This window comes from Falco cherrug, chromosome 2 (genome assembly GCF_023634085.1).
Source record: "Falco cherrug isolate bFalChe1 chromosome 2, bFalChe1.pri, whole genome shotgun sequence".
Taxonomy (NCBI): Eukaryota; Metazoa; Chordata; class Aves; order Falconiformes; family Falconidae; genus Falco; species Falco cherrug.
Window position 1 is genome coordinate 78449912 of NC_073698.1, and position 17065 is coordinate 78466976.

Here is a 17065-nt window from a genome sequence, read left to right on the forward strand (position 1 = left end):
AATTTTCTCCCCTTCTCTAAAATGCCTTAATATGTACATACTAAAATAATGGTTTGGTTCCTCTTCCTAAGGCAAATACATAATTCCCATAAAAGAGAAAAAGATTAAGAAATGGAGTGCTTTCCCAAGTATTAAGCATGTCACATCAGCCATTCTTGCCATTAAAGGTCTACAGATGATAAACCTTAAAGTCAAAGGCACCTTAAACCAAAACCTTATATACAGGCTATGATCTGAATTCAGAACATTTTTTCCAAATGATAAGAGTGTAAAGTGCACGATTGTTAAAAACGTAGCAAGGGAATTGATAAAAGACAATTTTAACCACAGCTGGTACCTTTTGGAACACCAAGATCCAGCGTGAAATCGTTTTTCCTGTTTGACGGTGGCTGACTGGCATGCTCCTTGGGACATGCTCCTGGAAGCACAGCACTGTTCCCCTATTGCTTAAAAGGGAAATGTCAAATAACTGAAGGCCATCAGATTGTTTGCCAAACACAAGCAGTTCTGAACTAAAACCCAGAACTAGAAAAGTCTCCCTTGATCCCTTTATCTTTTAGTGTATGTTTTTTCCTTGCTTACCCTTATGCTACATTTTGCTTGTTTGTTTGCAGTGGGACTTAAATTCATTAGTTCATTCCACCAACGTATTTCCAGAAGTATCTACAAATATTATCGCACTGGGTAGAGGAAAGCATCTGAGCCACAGGACTTAAGTATATGCAGTACATAGGAGATACAGACTGAAAAAACAGACTTGAATTTGCACATGTTCTCGCTGAGCAAATAGTTTTTTTCAAAGCCTAGTAATAGAGTGGTTTTAAGGCTCTCCTGGAAAGTTCACCAAGTACATTTTCACTGAAAAACGTAATTGGACAATTTCAATGATTGAAAAGTAACCTTATTGTTGCCTTATGTTTCACAAATTTGAAAATGCATTATTTTGGGGGGGAAAAAAGAAATCCAAGTCCCTTTTTAGAATCTCGCCAACTGAGCCATGTACATAACATCCCTTGCACTCAGCTACTGACCTAGCTTGACCTCGTTTAATTTAAGACTTTTCGTGCAGGGATAAAGGCCCATGTAATCAGCTTCCTATTCTTTCGTCACCAAAAGCACTCAGAAATCACAGCCGCCTTTACACTTACAAACTGTCAGCGTACAGCTGTAGGCGCAGAATGTCATAAATTAGTTATGTGGTGTGATTTACACCTCCAGCTTGTAGATCTTTCAGGCAGCTCAATTCCCTTCATGTTTAATTTAATTGTTATTGCTGGAACAGCAGTTGTAAGTAAATGTTTGACTCCAGTACATAAAGGGACGTGCAGCCTTTACATGTGCTTCTGCTAGTAAAGGTTCAATGAGGAAATTAAGAAGAGTGAGCTGAGCTGTGAGGCAGGAGTGGGAGTGAGCCGCAGTGTGCGTGAGTAACGCAGCTTGTTCCTGCTGCGGGTGAGGAGGCAGCAGAATAGCAGCACTTGTTGGTGGCAGGGAGAGCTCAGTGCTGAGGGCAAAGATATGCAATGCACCTCTGTTCTCACCCCCCCTCCCCCCAGCCCATTTTGGGGATGCCACCCCCTTATGCTGAGGCCAAACCCTGCATGTCTTGCACGTGTAACTCAAGTGGCAGGAGATTTGCTGCTGGAGGCCGCTGTAACTGGGCATTACTGCCTTCTCCAACTTTGCTGAAGGAATGGATATGTATGGGATAGGGGAGAATAGGGGACTGGAAACCTTACCCTGCAAACATAGCAGTCTTTACTATACTCTTGAGATCTTTCAGTGCTCACCAGTTCCCTAAGCTTTTAGGAAATCTTATTTTATACAGAAGCGTTGCAAAGGAAATGGCCAAATATCAAAGTAAAGTTTACTGCTCCTCTCTAAGGGAAAGCCAAAGTACAGCAGTGATCATGAACACTTCCATTACTCTGCCACATAAAGAGAAACTGAGTATCTGAACCCATCTCTGCCAGGGACTTATGTTCTCTTACTGCAAAAGGGCAGCTTTCAGTCACAGACTCGGTGTCACAGATACAGTGCATAGGAGACATTTCTTTCTAAGAAAAAAGCTCTGCCATTTCTACTTGGTGATCTTAACTGAATGCCCAAAGGGAGCAGTACGATGTCAGTCAAAAGGATGTATTTCATGAAAATGCAAAAAAGACCCAGATCTTCCAATATAATGCCTACTTCTACGGTGATAATCTGCTCTCTCATCATTGCAGTGTCAGTTTGGATCATGCCTGCAGGTCATTTAGGGAATATTCATTAATATTCTATTTTCAGAGGTGTAAGTATTAACCTTCCTTATAACTGGCAATCTTGCAAATTCATCAGGAAAGAAAGAAAAGGAATATGATTTCATAGTCCCATGGTAGTTTTCCTGGCTTTACCAGGGAAGTCCTGTGGGATTTGGAGCCCTGGGCATAGTGCTTGTGTGCGCATATCACTGACCAGGCTTGTGCATTGTTCATCTGACATGTCCAGAGCTGGACTTACCATACACTGGCTGGTAACTGTTGAGCACAAAGGTAAAGGAGCTCTGATAGATTTGCACTTTGCCTGAACTCCTTGAAGAATCTGGCTGTGCACATAAAGCTCAGGAGGGAGTCTAAAATCATCACCCTAAGCAATAATGAAAAATGTAATAGTGATTATAATGAGTGTAGGGAGTGATGTTTACACTTTCTTGGCACGCTATCATACATTGCAAAGTTCCTTAGAATAAAGTGAATGATAACCACATCAATTAAGCTGTTTGGACCAGGAACAAAACATTTCTAAAGCTAAAGAAAATGTTGCCAGGGGAACTGATGTATTAGAGAGCACTAAAAATTTCCTTCTTAGATTTACACTCTTCCTAACAGCACCAAAGCTGCCATCTTCTTTCATTCTGTCATAAACTTTCTTACTTACCTATTTTTGCCTGGACTTCATGATGAATGTGTTCATCTATGTTCCCTGAATTATGACATTTTTATTTTACTACCAGCTACAACTCATCACTGATTTCAGTGCTGGGGAGGAGGAATGCACCTGCCAAAGGGGAAACATGGAATGCAGTTCAGAAGGAGCGCTGGCAGGAAAGTACTGGACAACTACATTACAGTTAGTCAAATTTATTAAGTCCAAATAAAAACTGCAAGGATATTAATGCTAATAAAGTGTTTAATCCTGTGGCCTCCTGTGTGTGAAAGTCTGGAAGATTATATCCAAACATTCCTTCATTAAGGGCCCACAGCAATTCTTCATAGAGCTATGTCTTTATAAAATCAGCAAGAAAAAAACCCCACTAAATGAAATAATCAGATGAGCTATATTGGTGTTACAAGGTTTTTGAGGATTTACCCAGCACCACTTCATGAAACTTTAAGTCAAGAAAAAGATGACCTGCCTTCCTAGGTAAGAGATAAAACAGGATTCCTCAGATCAACGAGAAGCATCCTCTGGTGGTGGGATTGGCCTCAACTAGCTTTTGCAGCCTAAACCAGCATGTCCAGTCTAACCCAGTCTTTCAGACTACTCTGTAGTTAAAATAATGAGGCAGGCCTTACCAAAGGGTGACATATCTTGCCTGCCTTAGACTCCTGTATCAAGATAGGTGAAGCATCATTTGGCAGTGCCTTTATAACTTCAATGACAACAGAAAAAACTCTTGATAAATAGTTTAGGACAGGTGCCTGTGGCTTAGCTGGCTAGCAACAGCTGAGGATGGGGCCCTGCATCTGTGTATAGTTACCGGTATTCATAAGGATTGTAGCTTCTCTGGAAGTGCTCGCACAACGCCACTTCATATCGCATCAACTATTCCATGGGGATGTCACAGGAAGCAGTATCTTTCAGATAGTTAATATCTGTCTGTCCATTAATTCTTGTTTGGTCACTCAGCAAACCATCTTTTACAAACTGAGGTTTCATTTAAAATGGACAGAAATATTACAACATTTTTTGTGCGACATGGGTTAGGCACATTTGAAGTATCCTAATTTTTCACATAAATAATATCTATGTAGAAGACAGCAAGGATCCCAGACTGCACTGAGTCTTTGCCATGCTTGATAATGAAAGAAGAAAGGGGTGTCCAGAGCTCTCATACCGCACAAAGTGGCAACAATGTGGGGAAAAATGCATCTGAACATTCACATAAATAATACAAAAAGGAAATGGCACAACCCTGTTATTTCTGGAGCTTTTGCCCTAGGGTTCTGATTAAAGAAAAATGCAAATCAAAGCTTAAAACTGTGATGAGTCTTCATTATATTAACAGATTAATTAAAAGATTTTAAAAACTAAAGCTTGTGAGTGAAGGAGAGAGGCCTGTGTCTCACTTAGACTTCTATAGCTAACGCTAATAAAATCTGTTTTGAATGAGAAACATGCCTTTCAGAGCACCAAGTATTTTGGCAAACAGTTGAGGAAAGGAGTAAGGGCATAGAAAGAGACGGAAAAAAGGAGGTGGAGTTGGCTTAGCGTCTCTTTGGCCTGACTGGCTACTAGAGAGAAACATCCTGCAGGCATCAAGAGACATCAAATTCAGTCACTAGGTCAGACTGTCTCCTGCCTTAGTTTTTTCTAGACATTTCAATTTTCTGTTCTTTACTAGAGAAAAGAACATTTATTTTTTAATAGGCAGCCATTTCTCAAAATCTTTGTAATGTTCAGATCACTTTTCAAGCGGAAATAAAAAATTTTATTCCTGTTTCTAGCACTGACCTCAAATCAGCTTTAACGTTGTTTTTGTCAGTGCCTTTTCTCTTCTATTGCAATGCTTGCATCATCTGATCATGTTTTTTCTTTGACTCAGCTAAATAAGATAATGTACAGCGTGGAAGTTTAGGGACTGGTGATTTCCTCTGCTGTGTTTTTACTTATTAGAAGTAATCTACAAATGAAGGTGTCTAAATGTTCTTCATTTTCCATCATGACAATTTGTCCAATTCTCCCATAAGAAAAAAATAAATAAATGACACTGACAGCCACAATGACAATTACAGAATGTTTCACTACACCACTCTCAGAAAGTCCATTTCACTTGGAACTTCTTGCGTGGGTTTGCACAGCAAGCTGTATAGACATATGTTCCAGACTAACACACCTCAGAACAAAAATTACTGAGACCTGCTCTAGCAGTTTACACAGTCTACACACCAGACAGAAGAAATTATATGGTGTGCAAAAATGAGTTTGGTAGTGTTTTGGGGAAACAAAAAGGGGCAAAAATCCTCCTACTCATGGGCAGAAGAAAAAGGAAGAACTGGAAAGAAGCGCCTAGAGAAAATGGGAGTGGGAGGTAGGAATCTGCCTGGTATGCAGGCTGATGATTCACAAAATGATTTTCCATTTGCATCAGATCTTAGGACCTGTTCTTTTGAGTAGTCATGAACATGGATAACCTTGCACATGCACGTTGTTCTCAGCAGTTGGGGATTCGGACACTTTGTCATGCTATGTAATGTCTTATCCCATGCACATCCTAAGCTGTGCCAAAGGTAGTATTCATCACGATATCGCAGTTCATTAGGAAAGTCAAATTAAGGAAGGAACTAACAAAGGCAGTAATAAGTAATTAATAAAATATTAATACATGTGTTGGCTGCTGAAGCAGCCACAGGGAAAGAAAAGGACATTTGAATCCAGTTGCTGTGCACCAGATTCACCCGGGAGGATTTCAGCTGATGAAGCCAAGCCAGCGAACGTATGAGTGGAGGTGCCAAGTGCTCTCCTGATCTGATCCGGGGTCAGATCCCGAGCAGGTTGTAAACATGGTGGATGCTCAAGTCCACAACACACCTCGTTGTGGCCTTCAACTTGTCCTCTCTGTGCTGAAGGGATGGGAATGAAATGTCTGTGATGGGGGCCAGCAGAGTGGTGTACGCATCTTTATGTGTGTACACGTTTAAGGATGTGGCTAATCTAGAGACCATGACAGACTGCAGTGTGGTAAAGTGACAGCTGATTACCCTGTGCAGCAGGGTGCACCATAGGTGCAGCAATATGACATCCAAAGAAACCTTTATTAAGTCTGAGGACTGGGCCAACAGAAACATAATGAAATCCAGCATGAAGAAGCATGAAGTCCTGCACATGAGGCACAACAACCTCGAGGTATAGGCTGCAGTGGTACCACCTGAGTGACAGTGAATAGAAATCTTGATGAAGAGAGCTGGGTGAAATGTACACCAGGGTGAATACAAGCCAACAACGCCCTCTCGTTGCAAATATGGTACTAGGGAACATTCAGAGAAGTGTTGCCAGCAAATTCAGAGAAACTGAAATTCTCCTCTAGCAGAAACATCTGGAAATCTGTGTGTGGTTTTGTGCACCTCATTTAAAAAAGGATGTAGAGAAGCCAGAGAGGGTCCGGTGGCAGGACATCAAGTGGACAAGGGTCTAGAGCACACCACTGGCGAGGAGGTGCTGAGGGAGCAAGGCTTTATTCTGGCAGAGAAGAGATTAAGGGGTGATCTAATAGCAACTTAAATCTACCTGAAGAGCAACGACAAAGATAATAGAGCCGATCTTTTGTCAGTAGTGCCAGATAGTAGTTTTGTATAAGTTTTAAAAGCAGCTATTACCCTTTCCAAAGCATTTTTATGAAGATATCTTTATTAATTCAAGCTGAAATAATTATTAATTCAAGCTGAAATCCCAGTCAATCCATGTAAACTTTCTGCACTTTTCCTACTTGGGCAACCAGAGATGGAATTTCCTTATTAGATGTCATCACTTTTCTTCCTCTAGCTACATTTGGACATAACTATATAGAAGGTATTTCAAGAATACTGTTACGAAAGCAGGGATGTTGGTGGGACGAGAGTGAGATTTTAGACTTAAAAAAAAAAAAAAAAAGATATGTTTGTAAAAGCAAGCAAGCAGAAAGAAAAACTTTTAACTGGTCAAAAAAACTTCCTGCAGATTTCATTGCTTTCTTTTTTTAACAAGTTAGGGCAATATTTTTTCTAATAAAGCAAAGTTTTTGAAATTTAATTTTGGAAACTGATCAAAATGCCCCAAACAGAATGTTTCATTTCCCTTTGCAAAACTGAACCTTTTCATTTTGAGCCAGTGTGGCATTAAGTTCTACTTGCTAGAACTGTTACTGTGCTTTGTAGGAGATACGAGTCCAGGAAACTTATGTCCCTTCTTTATGATTTAAGCTTCCTGGCAGATGGACTCATCATAAAAACCTCCTGATGTGTCACATCAGTTCAACTCCCTGACCAACGCTGGCCTAATGCAAAGGGTGTAGTTCAGCTCTCAGAGGAAGACGAAGGCTGCAGCCATTGAAAGAGCATCTCTCATGAGGCAACGCGGCAGCTTCGGTGAACACACACAATTGCCAAAGTGGCAGGAAATGGTGTGATTTAACAGAGCAAATGGATACAAAATGTTACAGAATTGAATGAAATGCTTTAACAAACATTTTCTTGATATAGCATAAAAAATTCCTCAAAATAAAAAATGAAGGGAGGTAAGGGACTACAAAAATAGAGGGGGGGTGTTGGAATCTCTTGGTGCCTGTGTATTCCATTAAAAGATGTAAAACCAATTCAGTTTTCTGACCAGCTGTTTATAAAGGGCCCATTTTGCTGAGGCCCTGAGGGCACCAGTGGGGCTGTCCCTCCCTTGGCAGCCCCCCGGGGCTCCCCCACCTGCCCGGGGCTCCCCCACCTGCCCAGGGCCCCGTGTCAGCCCCACAGCCCCACAGGGCCACCAGCCCCTGCCCCACGAATGCCACAGCCTGCCCTGTCCCTGCCTCTGACCTTGTCCCTGCCTCTGACCTTGTCCCCTGGATGGGCCCCTGGCACCGCCCTGTCCCTGTCCCTATCTCCTTCAGCTCCTGACTGGTCCCCCCGGGGCGGTCCCTGGCCCTGGCTCAGCCCCTCACCCTGACAGGGGCTGCGGCCGGACCCCAACGCCCCCGGCTGTGGGTGGCAGCACCCTGCTGGCGCCGGGCCCACCCGTGGGTGCTGTGCTGTGCTGCCTGCACTGCTCTAACAGCGGGGCCAGCTCCCCCGTTGGTGCCAGCCGCGGCCACCTGCGCCGTTACAAACTGGGGAAACGATCGCGGCTCCTCCCGCCGTGCCGCGGGGCCATCCCGGCCGGGCAGGGGCCGCCCTCTGCCGAGGGACCGGGCGGCAGCGCCCAGCCAGCTTCTTGGGTCGGGACTGCGGGAAGTTTGCTCCCGCCGGCGTGTCACCGGCCGTGCCTCGCTTCCTCCTGCGCGGCCGGTTAAATATTAACACGGCGATAGGCGCCTTGGGGCGGGGGTAAGGCAGCCCTTACCTCACCGCGCCACGGGGACAGTGTCAGGGCTGGCCTGTGCCCCGCGGCCCGGCAGCCGGGTGCTCCCTCCCCGCAGCGCCTCGGGCAGCCGCCCCGCCGCCGGGGGGAGGTTTCCTTGGGGCGAGAAGGCGCGGGCTGGCCGGGGCTCCTCGCTTGAACGCCGCCGGCCTCCTCCTGCGCCTGCCGGGCCGAGGGTGCGAGCAGGGCCCGTCGCCAAAAGGAAAGCAGTGGGAGACACCCTCTCGGCGCCTGGGGAAGAGATCCAGGTAACCCCTCCGGAGCCATTATCCGCAGCAGAAGGAGCTGGCAGCTGAAAGATAATTTAACCCTCTCCCCTGCTGCCGCCTCAGCGGGGAAGCCCACCCCAGGCCGGGTTACCGCTGTCCCCTGCCGTGCTTCCCGGCCTTGGGGCAGGTGTGCGCCTCCTCAGGGGCAGCCCAAAGCACCCGAGGCCTGCGCTGTGCCCGGCCAGGTCCCACCGCTGCTCCTTTAGGGCGGTGTTATCTATATTATCCCCTTACCTCCGGCCTGGATGCAGGAGGGAGTAAGCTCAGAGCCTCGCATGGCAGGGCTGGCAATGCACGTTACCCCGCACACCTGCGGGGAAGGTGAAAAGCAGCTCAGGCCAAGCCCCAGGTATTTAATTCATCATCAGCCAAAATATCCTGTTTCATCTGGGTATCGGGTTATATTTCCTGGCCCTTTCAAAGTCCATTTTGAAACTAAATAAAACAAAATGTTATAGATCCCTGCCTCTCTCATCTCGCTTTACGTCACCCCAAACTATTTACTGATTTTGGCCTGAATTTGGATGTAAGATTCGAACAAGTTTATTCTTCTCCATAAAAGTTTGCTCACCTCAGCTAGCATCGGAGCAGCCAGATTTGTAAGTGGAGGCTTGAAGGCTGCTGCCCTGGCCGCCGGGGTCCTCTCCAGGCCTGTAGATCCTGCCTGGGAACTCAGCTTCCTGGAAAAGGGCATGGCCCTGACTTTTGGATTTGTTTCCTGCTGCTTTACTTGGGTGGTTTCACTTAACAGGACAGATAATACGAACTCTTAAAAACTAGTGACTGATTTGTGTATGTGCTAAGAGCTATCACAGTGACAGAGCAAGGAGAAATCCCTCCAACTGTTCATGGTGACCATCCCACCTCAGCTGCCGGCTGGGCACCCCTCCGCACATGAAACATGGAAGGGAGAAAAAAACTAAAACCCTTCAAAATGCCCTGAGTGAACCCAAGCCAGCCTACAAACTAGCCCCCCTCCCAACACACAGGTGAAGAAATCAGCCCACAGGTTCAGCTTAAAATGTTGATTAGTTGACAAAGCTGTCCCTTAAGTTTGCAAGGCAAACTGAAAGCTTGCAAAATGAGAAAATGTAGAGCAAGCTACCAGCTAAGCCAGACAGGTCGCAATTGCTGCAGTAAACTCAGCAAGACCCCCTGCTGAAAGCACCAAGCAGTGAACAGAGCTCCAATATTGCTTCATGCTGCAGCTGAACATGTTTGGAAAGACAGCAAAGGTGTTTTTAATTGGTTGCAGTGATACAGCGGGCAGGGAAGTTCTGGGTACGGGGCATTCCTCCCACGTGGACATCCTGTGAAAGGCACTGCCACCCACCCCTGTTCCAGCCCTCCACTGCTGTCTTCGCAAAGGTGCTGCTCCAAATTAATATAGGGATTTTGCGCAAAACTGCAAAATTAACTGCTTGCTTAAGGGCAGCAAAACACCTGGGCCAGGGCTTTTGTGTTTTGTGTCTTGGTGTGGTTTTGGTTTTAGCAAAAGCGCAGTTTAAAAAGTATGCTTGTACAGGAGACTCAGGGTTTCTCTGTGGTGATACTAATATTTATGCATTGCACAGAGAGCCACAAAGAACACCCCTGAAATCAAAACCACTTTCCGGACAAGAAATCTGGGCTGGCCACAAAATCCACATCCTCTTGCTTGTGTCCCTTTCATGAAGGCAAGCTTCAGTTTCCCAGCTGAGAAGTTTGTAAACCAAGCAGCACAGTCAAACTCTCTCCCACATATTTTGAGGGGGAAGAGAATAATATCGCACAAATGAATCACAAACAGTGAAAAAGCAGAAAATGCAGAAATAAGGTGGTGGCTCTCATCCAAGCTCTGTATCTTATCTCAGACCATGGTGAAGAGCTGGTGGTGTTTTATTTTGAGGTGTAAGAGGTGCTTTCAGGTTCAGAGAAATAATTCTGGAGACCCTCTTTGCACTAGCAGCCTTTCTGGGTGTTCAATCTGGGGAGCTGGGAGGAGATTTGGTGTTTCTCATCCTTGCCACAAGGCAGGTGGGAAGGAGATGCCAGGGTGGCAGGAGCCATTTCTCCTGGCTGGGGTGGCTCCTGTGTGGCAAAGGCCTGATGGGACTGCCACAGCAATGATGGTACCAGGCTCTCCCTGGAAATGTATGAGCAAGAATCCTAGTTTTGGAGTAAAGCACAGAGAAAAACATCAGACCAAACTTTTTGGGAGTAGTGGTGCATCGGGATACATTCCCACTTCCTCTCCAGAAGGCTGCCTGGTGCAGGAGGCATTAAGGTGGGGATAACAACCCCTCTGAATGGAGGTCTGTGCCCCTCCAACCTCAGCGCAGTGGCTGGCGCCCTGTGCAGTTGCCCTGCATGACAATAAGTGATGGAGCACAGTGTTCATCAGCCTGCCAGGTTGTCACTGGTGACACGGATGGCGCACTCACAATACACATCCAGTTGCAGCCAGCTTACAGAATTATTTTTCCCAGCTGCTCATGATTAACTTTAATGATGCAGATGGAGCTGCCCTGACATGGTCAATCCTGAAGCAGTTTTGTTGTAATAGCCAGGAGGGACTAAAGGCGTGAGAGATGCAAGGTCCACAGGGGGAGTTTTCTCTGCTGAAGAAAGCTCCTCTACTTCTTTGAAACAGTTGTTTTGAGAAAAGATACTGCTTTCCTTTCAAACCCTCCCTTATTTCACCTTCTCCTCTTGTTGGTAATACAGGTCACATAACGTCACATTTTATCACAGGACGCAAAGCAGCAGCTCAGCGAGTTTTTTGATAAGTTCTGCCCTTCAGCTACTTCTCAAGTATGCAGTGATCGCTGGTGGCTTTCTGCCTTAGGGACCAGGAGAGAATGCCTCAATGGAGAGGTTCCAGAAATTAATTTTACTTCCTCTCATCTTAACTACCTTGCTACCAGGTAGGACACATTCATAACCTGTGAAATGAGCCACTGTGGACAAAGTACGTGAACTAATTTTAAAGTCGTGTAAATGGCAGTTACTGGTGATACCAGACTGAACAGTCAGTCCCAGAGGGGGATTACTCAAACTGTTTGAAATGGTTAAGTTTGCATTTCAAGCCTGAATGATTTAATGGCTTAGAGTGGGCTTCTGTATGCAGGAGCGAGCAGTGGGTGGGATGGGGAAGAGATGGGGAGGCTGCCCTCTCTCACTTGTAGTGAACAGGGGTGTCCAACTTATTTCTCCTTCTCCTTCTGTCCATCTTCCTCCTGTCTGTTTGGGACTGCTGTTGATGGGGCATCTGTAGAGAACTCAGTATCAGCAGCTGATTCCAGAAATATGTGCAAATTGCAGTTTTGCTGGTTTGCCTCCAGTTTACGTTTCACATGCCAGAATTTCAAAGTGAATTCAGATACAAGGTATCTTGGTGGCAAAGCTTTAAAGAAAATGTGAATATAAAATGACTAGTTTGGTAAGGGAGACAAGGCAGAGGTTTGGGTGGGGTTTTTTTATTGTTGTTGTTTAGCTGGGGTTTTAACAGGCTCTGAAATGACGGAGCTGCAGTGGATGAAAGGAAAAGTATTGTCATGGCTTAATAATTGGTGAAAGGAAACATAATGCAGGAATAAATGTGGAGTTTTCTGAGCTGAGTGGTATTCCCAGCAGAGTTGCACAGGGATGTACGGTATTCAACAAGCTCTTAAACAACTTAGTGAAGAGGAGTGAAATGGGAGGTGGCAGACTTTGCAGGTGGTGCAGAATTACTTAGGGCAGCCAATTCCAAAAAGAGACTAGGAAGATTTGCCAGAAAATGTCATGATGCCAAGTGAGTAAGTAATAAAGGAGCAGAAAACATTCAATGCAAAACATCACTTAACTGAAGATGTCTCGTGGGGGAATAGAGTTGGTACCTTGAAAAAAAGAGTAAATTGCTGAAAAAGAGAATTTCACTGTTTAGTGTCTTCAGCAAGGGAAACACAATGAAACCTGGAATTGCATAAATTTACAGAAAGCTTGCATCTTGAACACTGGATGTTTTGTTAGCCCCTTCATTTCAAAAAGGATATATTAGGTCTGGGAAAGGTATAAAGTGTGACAGAGGTGATCAAAGATATGAGGAGGCATTCATAAGACTGGAATATTTTTCTTTTTGTGAAAAAGAAGAAAGAGTAAATATTTATTAAAATAATTAATTATAAGGGAGTGAATGGTGAAATGGTTATTCATAGTTTCTCATAACAAAAAGAACTAGTGGCAACCAGTAAAACTAGCCGAAAGAAGATTTAAGGTAAACCAAAGAATGTACTTTTCCTCACAGTATGTAATTAAATAGTAAAGCTCATGGTTGCTGGATATGGGGGATACCAAATTATGAATAGGCTGAAAAAAGCTAGAAATAAATGTGGAGGGTAGTTCCATATGTGAAGATGCAAGCATTGGCTCAGGAAGTCCCTAGATCTCTTATTTTTGGACACTGAGAAGTTGTAACAAGGAAGCATCAATTCTTATTTGTCCTGTTTCTTGCACTGCCTTCCTAAGCATCCAGAGCAGAGGACTGCATTGCTTTAGAGGATTTCTATTACTATTCACTGATGTAAAACATGTCTGCAGTGGGTGTTTTATTGCTCCACATGTAAGCTGTACTGGGGTAGCAGATATTGCCCACACTGTGTGGTGCAGCCATGGGAGGACACCCCAAAGCAAAGAGAAAATGTGTATTGTGAGAGGCAAGTGTTGCTCTTGAAAGAATTATTGCTGCTTTCAGGATGTCATAAGTTGCAAGGGTGGGTGGTGGAGCTAGGCTGCCGAGATGGCTGCATGGCACAGCTGAGTTGAGCATCCTCCTGGGTGGGCACAACATGCCCTTTAGCAGAGAGAACATTGCAGAACGGAGGGTCGACGTGCAGTGCAAGGTCCTAGTCTGCTGTCAGGATATTGGTGGTGGTGCTGTGGTGCTTCCAGCCTGGGGATTCTTGCTACTGGAGACAAGAGTGCAGGAGGAGAATAGTCCAGCAGCAGAGCCAAAAGAGTCTGCCAGGGACAGCTGTCAAACAGTGAAGAAGAGAAGAGATGGGAAGTCACAGCTGAGGGCTGTGGAGAGGTTTGTGTGCAAGTGGGTGGAAATACGTGTTGCTGAGTACCAGTAGATCAGTATTACTTGACAGAAACATCCTATAAGCATTTTAAAAGTCTTGTTAACATAAGCAAACAAGCTAGTCCTCTGCAGGCTTTGACAAGCTCTAACCCATTTTGTTTTTCAAAAAGCTCAGCCGCAAAGCTGTTGTTTTTTGAAACAAACTTGAGATGTGTTGAAGAAAAATCTTAACAAATCCAAAATAATCTATTACAGAGCTGTTGCTGGAACAGGGGGCCAGCGATGAGACAGGGAAGGCAGAAGACAAGGTGGGGTGAGCAAGAAACTAAAGAAAGAGTGAAATAATAAAGAGATTTAAAACAGACTGGAAGGAAAAAAACATAGATGTTCAAACAGAAACAACAGAGAAGCAAGGGAGGAAGACATAGACTAGACACAGAACCTGGAGGATAAAAGGCAGTGCTTATGGAAGGGTGTTATGGGTATAGAGGGGAAGATTATTTTGAAATACGATAATGAGGCTGAAAAAAAAAAAGTCATCATTATGGCAAAAGGATAAGCCCATCCTGTCCTTCACTATGCTGCATCCAAATAGGTCACTTACAAAAGAGGAAAGTCGGAGTCTGCAGAGGAAGGAAGGAAAAGAAGGTAGCCATGTCTCAATGCCCTTGTTGCTGGAATCTTCAGCATGAAAAAGTGGTCTTTTAGAGTTAGTTCAAGCATGGAAGAAAAAACATTGGTGACAGAGGGCAAGAGTGGTTCTTTGGCAAATGATGTTCCCTCAGTGCAGGCATCATCCAGGGAACAAGATGCGTTTTCATCTCTTCAAAACCCACAGTGATGCGACAGTGAATTTGTGTGACAGAGGAGGGAGTACACAGCTCATAAAGGAGTTGCTGTATACTTTGCACACTGTTGGGAAGGACCGAGCAACTGAAATACCATAAATACTTACCAGTTTAAGCAAACTTTCACCACTAGTGGCTGCTTTATAAATATTTAGTGTTGTACCTCAGAGAATGTGTCTTAACTCAGCTTTGTTCTTCAAGAGTCAAGGGGTAATGCAGCATCATGAAGACAGCCTAACATTTCCCTGTTGAAAAGATTATATTTGCCTGGGTGAGATTTCTATTGATTGTGTGTGGGGAAGCAGATGTTAAACCAGCTGTTAAGAGCTGAACATGTAATTCCTGTAAAGTGCAACGACAATCTAGCCTGAGGCCTTAATCTGTCTGAAAGCAACCATCTGCAAGATATTTTTTAAGCAGTACGTAAATGAAACTGGCACTAAAATTTTCATCTTAGTGCAAGAAGCGAGGTCCAGCAAAAGGACTTACAGCACTGGCTTAAGATACTGGTAAAACTGGCTTTAGATCCCATTTCTGTCATGAATGTCCTCTTTGACCTTACACAAGTTACTTTATCAGTGTTTGTACATGGGTTGGACAATGGAACGCACAGTTGGTTCAGGACCTCATGTGCTATTGCAGGATAAAGAATAAAAGCAAAAATATAGAGGCAAAGTTAAAACCATTGAAAACGTTTTGGCAGCAGGTGGAGAAGGCTTGTGAAGCTCCTGTTTTGGTTGTGCTGGGGCTTTACTGAGATCTAAATGGAGGCAAGATTGAGCTATGTCCTGCTCCTCAGTCCTCCTGCCACCCACAGGATCCCCATCCAAGGCTTATGGACATATTCCCTAGCTCACAAAAGTCAGTGAAGAGCCATCTATTGCTCCAGCAGATATGGTTGATGGAAGAAGATGTAGATTCCATCATACCTATGGACTGTTAAAAAATAATTATATTATATTATATTATATAAATAAAGGAATAACTCATACCTACCTGCCTATACTGTCCTGACTGTCTGAAGAAAACAAAAGCAATATTAACCATGTATTTTTAGAGCTGGTGATCACTGATAATTCATGTTTAGGGATAAATTTCAAGATTATAATGGAACTCACAGCCATGATCTCGTAGCAAATGATTAATTAACAGCTAGAAGTGTAATGAAAGTCACAACATTTATTCAGATCCATGGCTCCTTAGAAAAATAAAGTGTTTGTACAGGCATGGAAATAAATGACAGATGCACAGACATCAGCTTGCTTTCAGAGGAGCTGTGTAGGTAAGTACTGCAGTTCCTGTTTCATGAGCAACTAAATACATTTTTGTGTTAACTCTAAGGAATTTTGTTCATGGCTGTATCTATCACATGGTAGCTGGAATGCACTTCATCAGTGCACATTGATTAGAAAACCCAGAGCTCTGTAAATGATACCATCCACAGAGGTGGCCAATCCCTAACGTTCAGAAAGTGACAAACAGGAAAGAGAGGAAATGGCTTTTAAGCATTTTGTTGGGTTAACTGTTTGTAAAGCAATATATTAAACTATGCACATAGATTCAGTTACTGAGTTTGTCTTCAAGTTGCTTCATGTTTTAAAGCATTTCAGTTTTCCTTTACAAGTCTGAAGAGAACTTTGAATAAATACTGCTGGAAAAAATGAGCCATTTAATTTGAACAGAAATATGTTTTACTGTATCTTATCTGGCTCTTTTAACTATCAGTGGAAGTTGAGTTTGCTTTTCATTTAATGTTTATGGCTCACACACAGATATACTTTGGAGAACGAGGTGCATGGTAGAGGTAACATAACCCAGGAAGGTGGAAATTTTTTGTAAAATTTTTTTCTAAACATGAGAGAACTCAGTGTCAATCATACAAAGTACCAGGAAAGCTAGGTTTGTATAATCCTGCAAAACAAAGAATGAAAAGGCTCTTGTCTGTAAGTTCATGTGGTGGGAGGAAAGAGAGGAGCTGTTTATATTAAAGAACAATTCTTGGCACAAACCTGGTTAGATATACACTGCCTAGGATTAAATGTGATCTCGGAATTAGAAAATGATGTTGACATTGGAGCAATGAGATTACAGACCCTATGCCCTGAGTGCGTTCACTGAGGCTCTGGTTGCATTGTCGCAACTGAGATTGGGCTCTGGTTCCATTTATACAACTATCAAATATCTCTTTTGTGTGAAACAATAGAGCATATTCTCAGCTATTGACTGAATGAAAAATGAATTTTTCAATAATTTATCATGAATCCATTTGTTGTGGTTTAACTGCAGCCAGCAGCTAAGTACCACACAGCTGATGGGGGGGAGAATTGGAAAAACGTATACCCCATGGGTTGAGATAAGAACAATTTAAAAACTGAAGTTAATGATAATAATGATTGATGATGATGATGACGAAAAGGGAGGTAACAAAAAGAGAGAAAGGAATGAAACCCAGGAGAAAAAAAGTGATGCACGATACAATTGCTCACCACCTGCTGACCGATGCCCTGCCAGTCCCTGAGCAGCAATCTGCCCCTCCCAGCCAACACCCTCCAGTTTATACACTGAGCATGACGTTCTGGGGTATGGAATATCCCTTTGGC

The 17065-nt window shown here is 43.8% G+C and overlaps 1 protein-coding gene across 2 annotated transcripts in view; it reads left to right on the forward strand.

The window, feature by feature from the left end:
• Positions 1–8210: 8210 nt before the first annotated feature.
• Positions 8211–17065, forward strand: part of IGSF5 (immunoglobulin superfamily member 5) — a 33356-nt gene continuing 24501 nt past the window's right edge. The window contains exons 1-2 of one of the 2 annotated variants that reach the window (XM_055702573.1): positions 8211–8552; positions 11280–11479. In XM_055702573.1, the coding sequence (XP_055558548.1) occupies positions 11422–11479 (58 nt within the window). In that variant the 5' untranslated portion in view covers positions 8211–8552; positions 11280–11421. The remainder of the gene's footprint in view (positions 8553–11279; positions 11480–17065) is intronic. The other variant, XM_055702572.1, reaches the window with a different exon arrangement.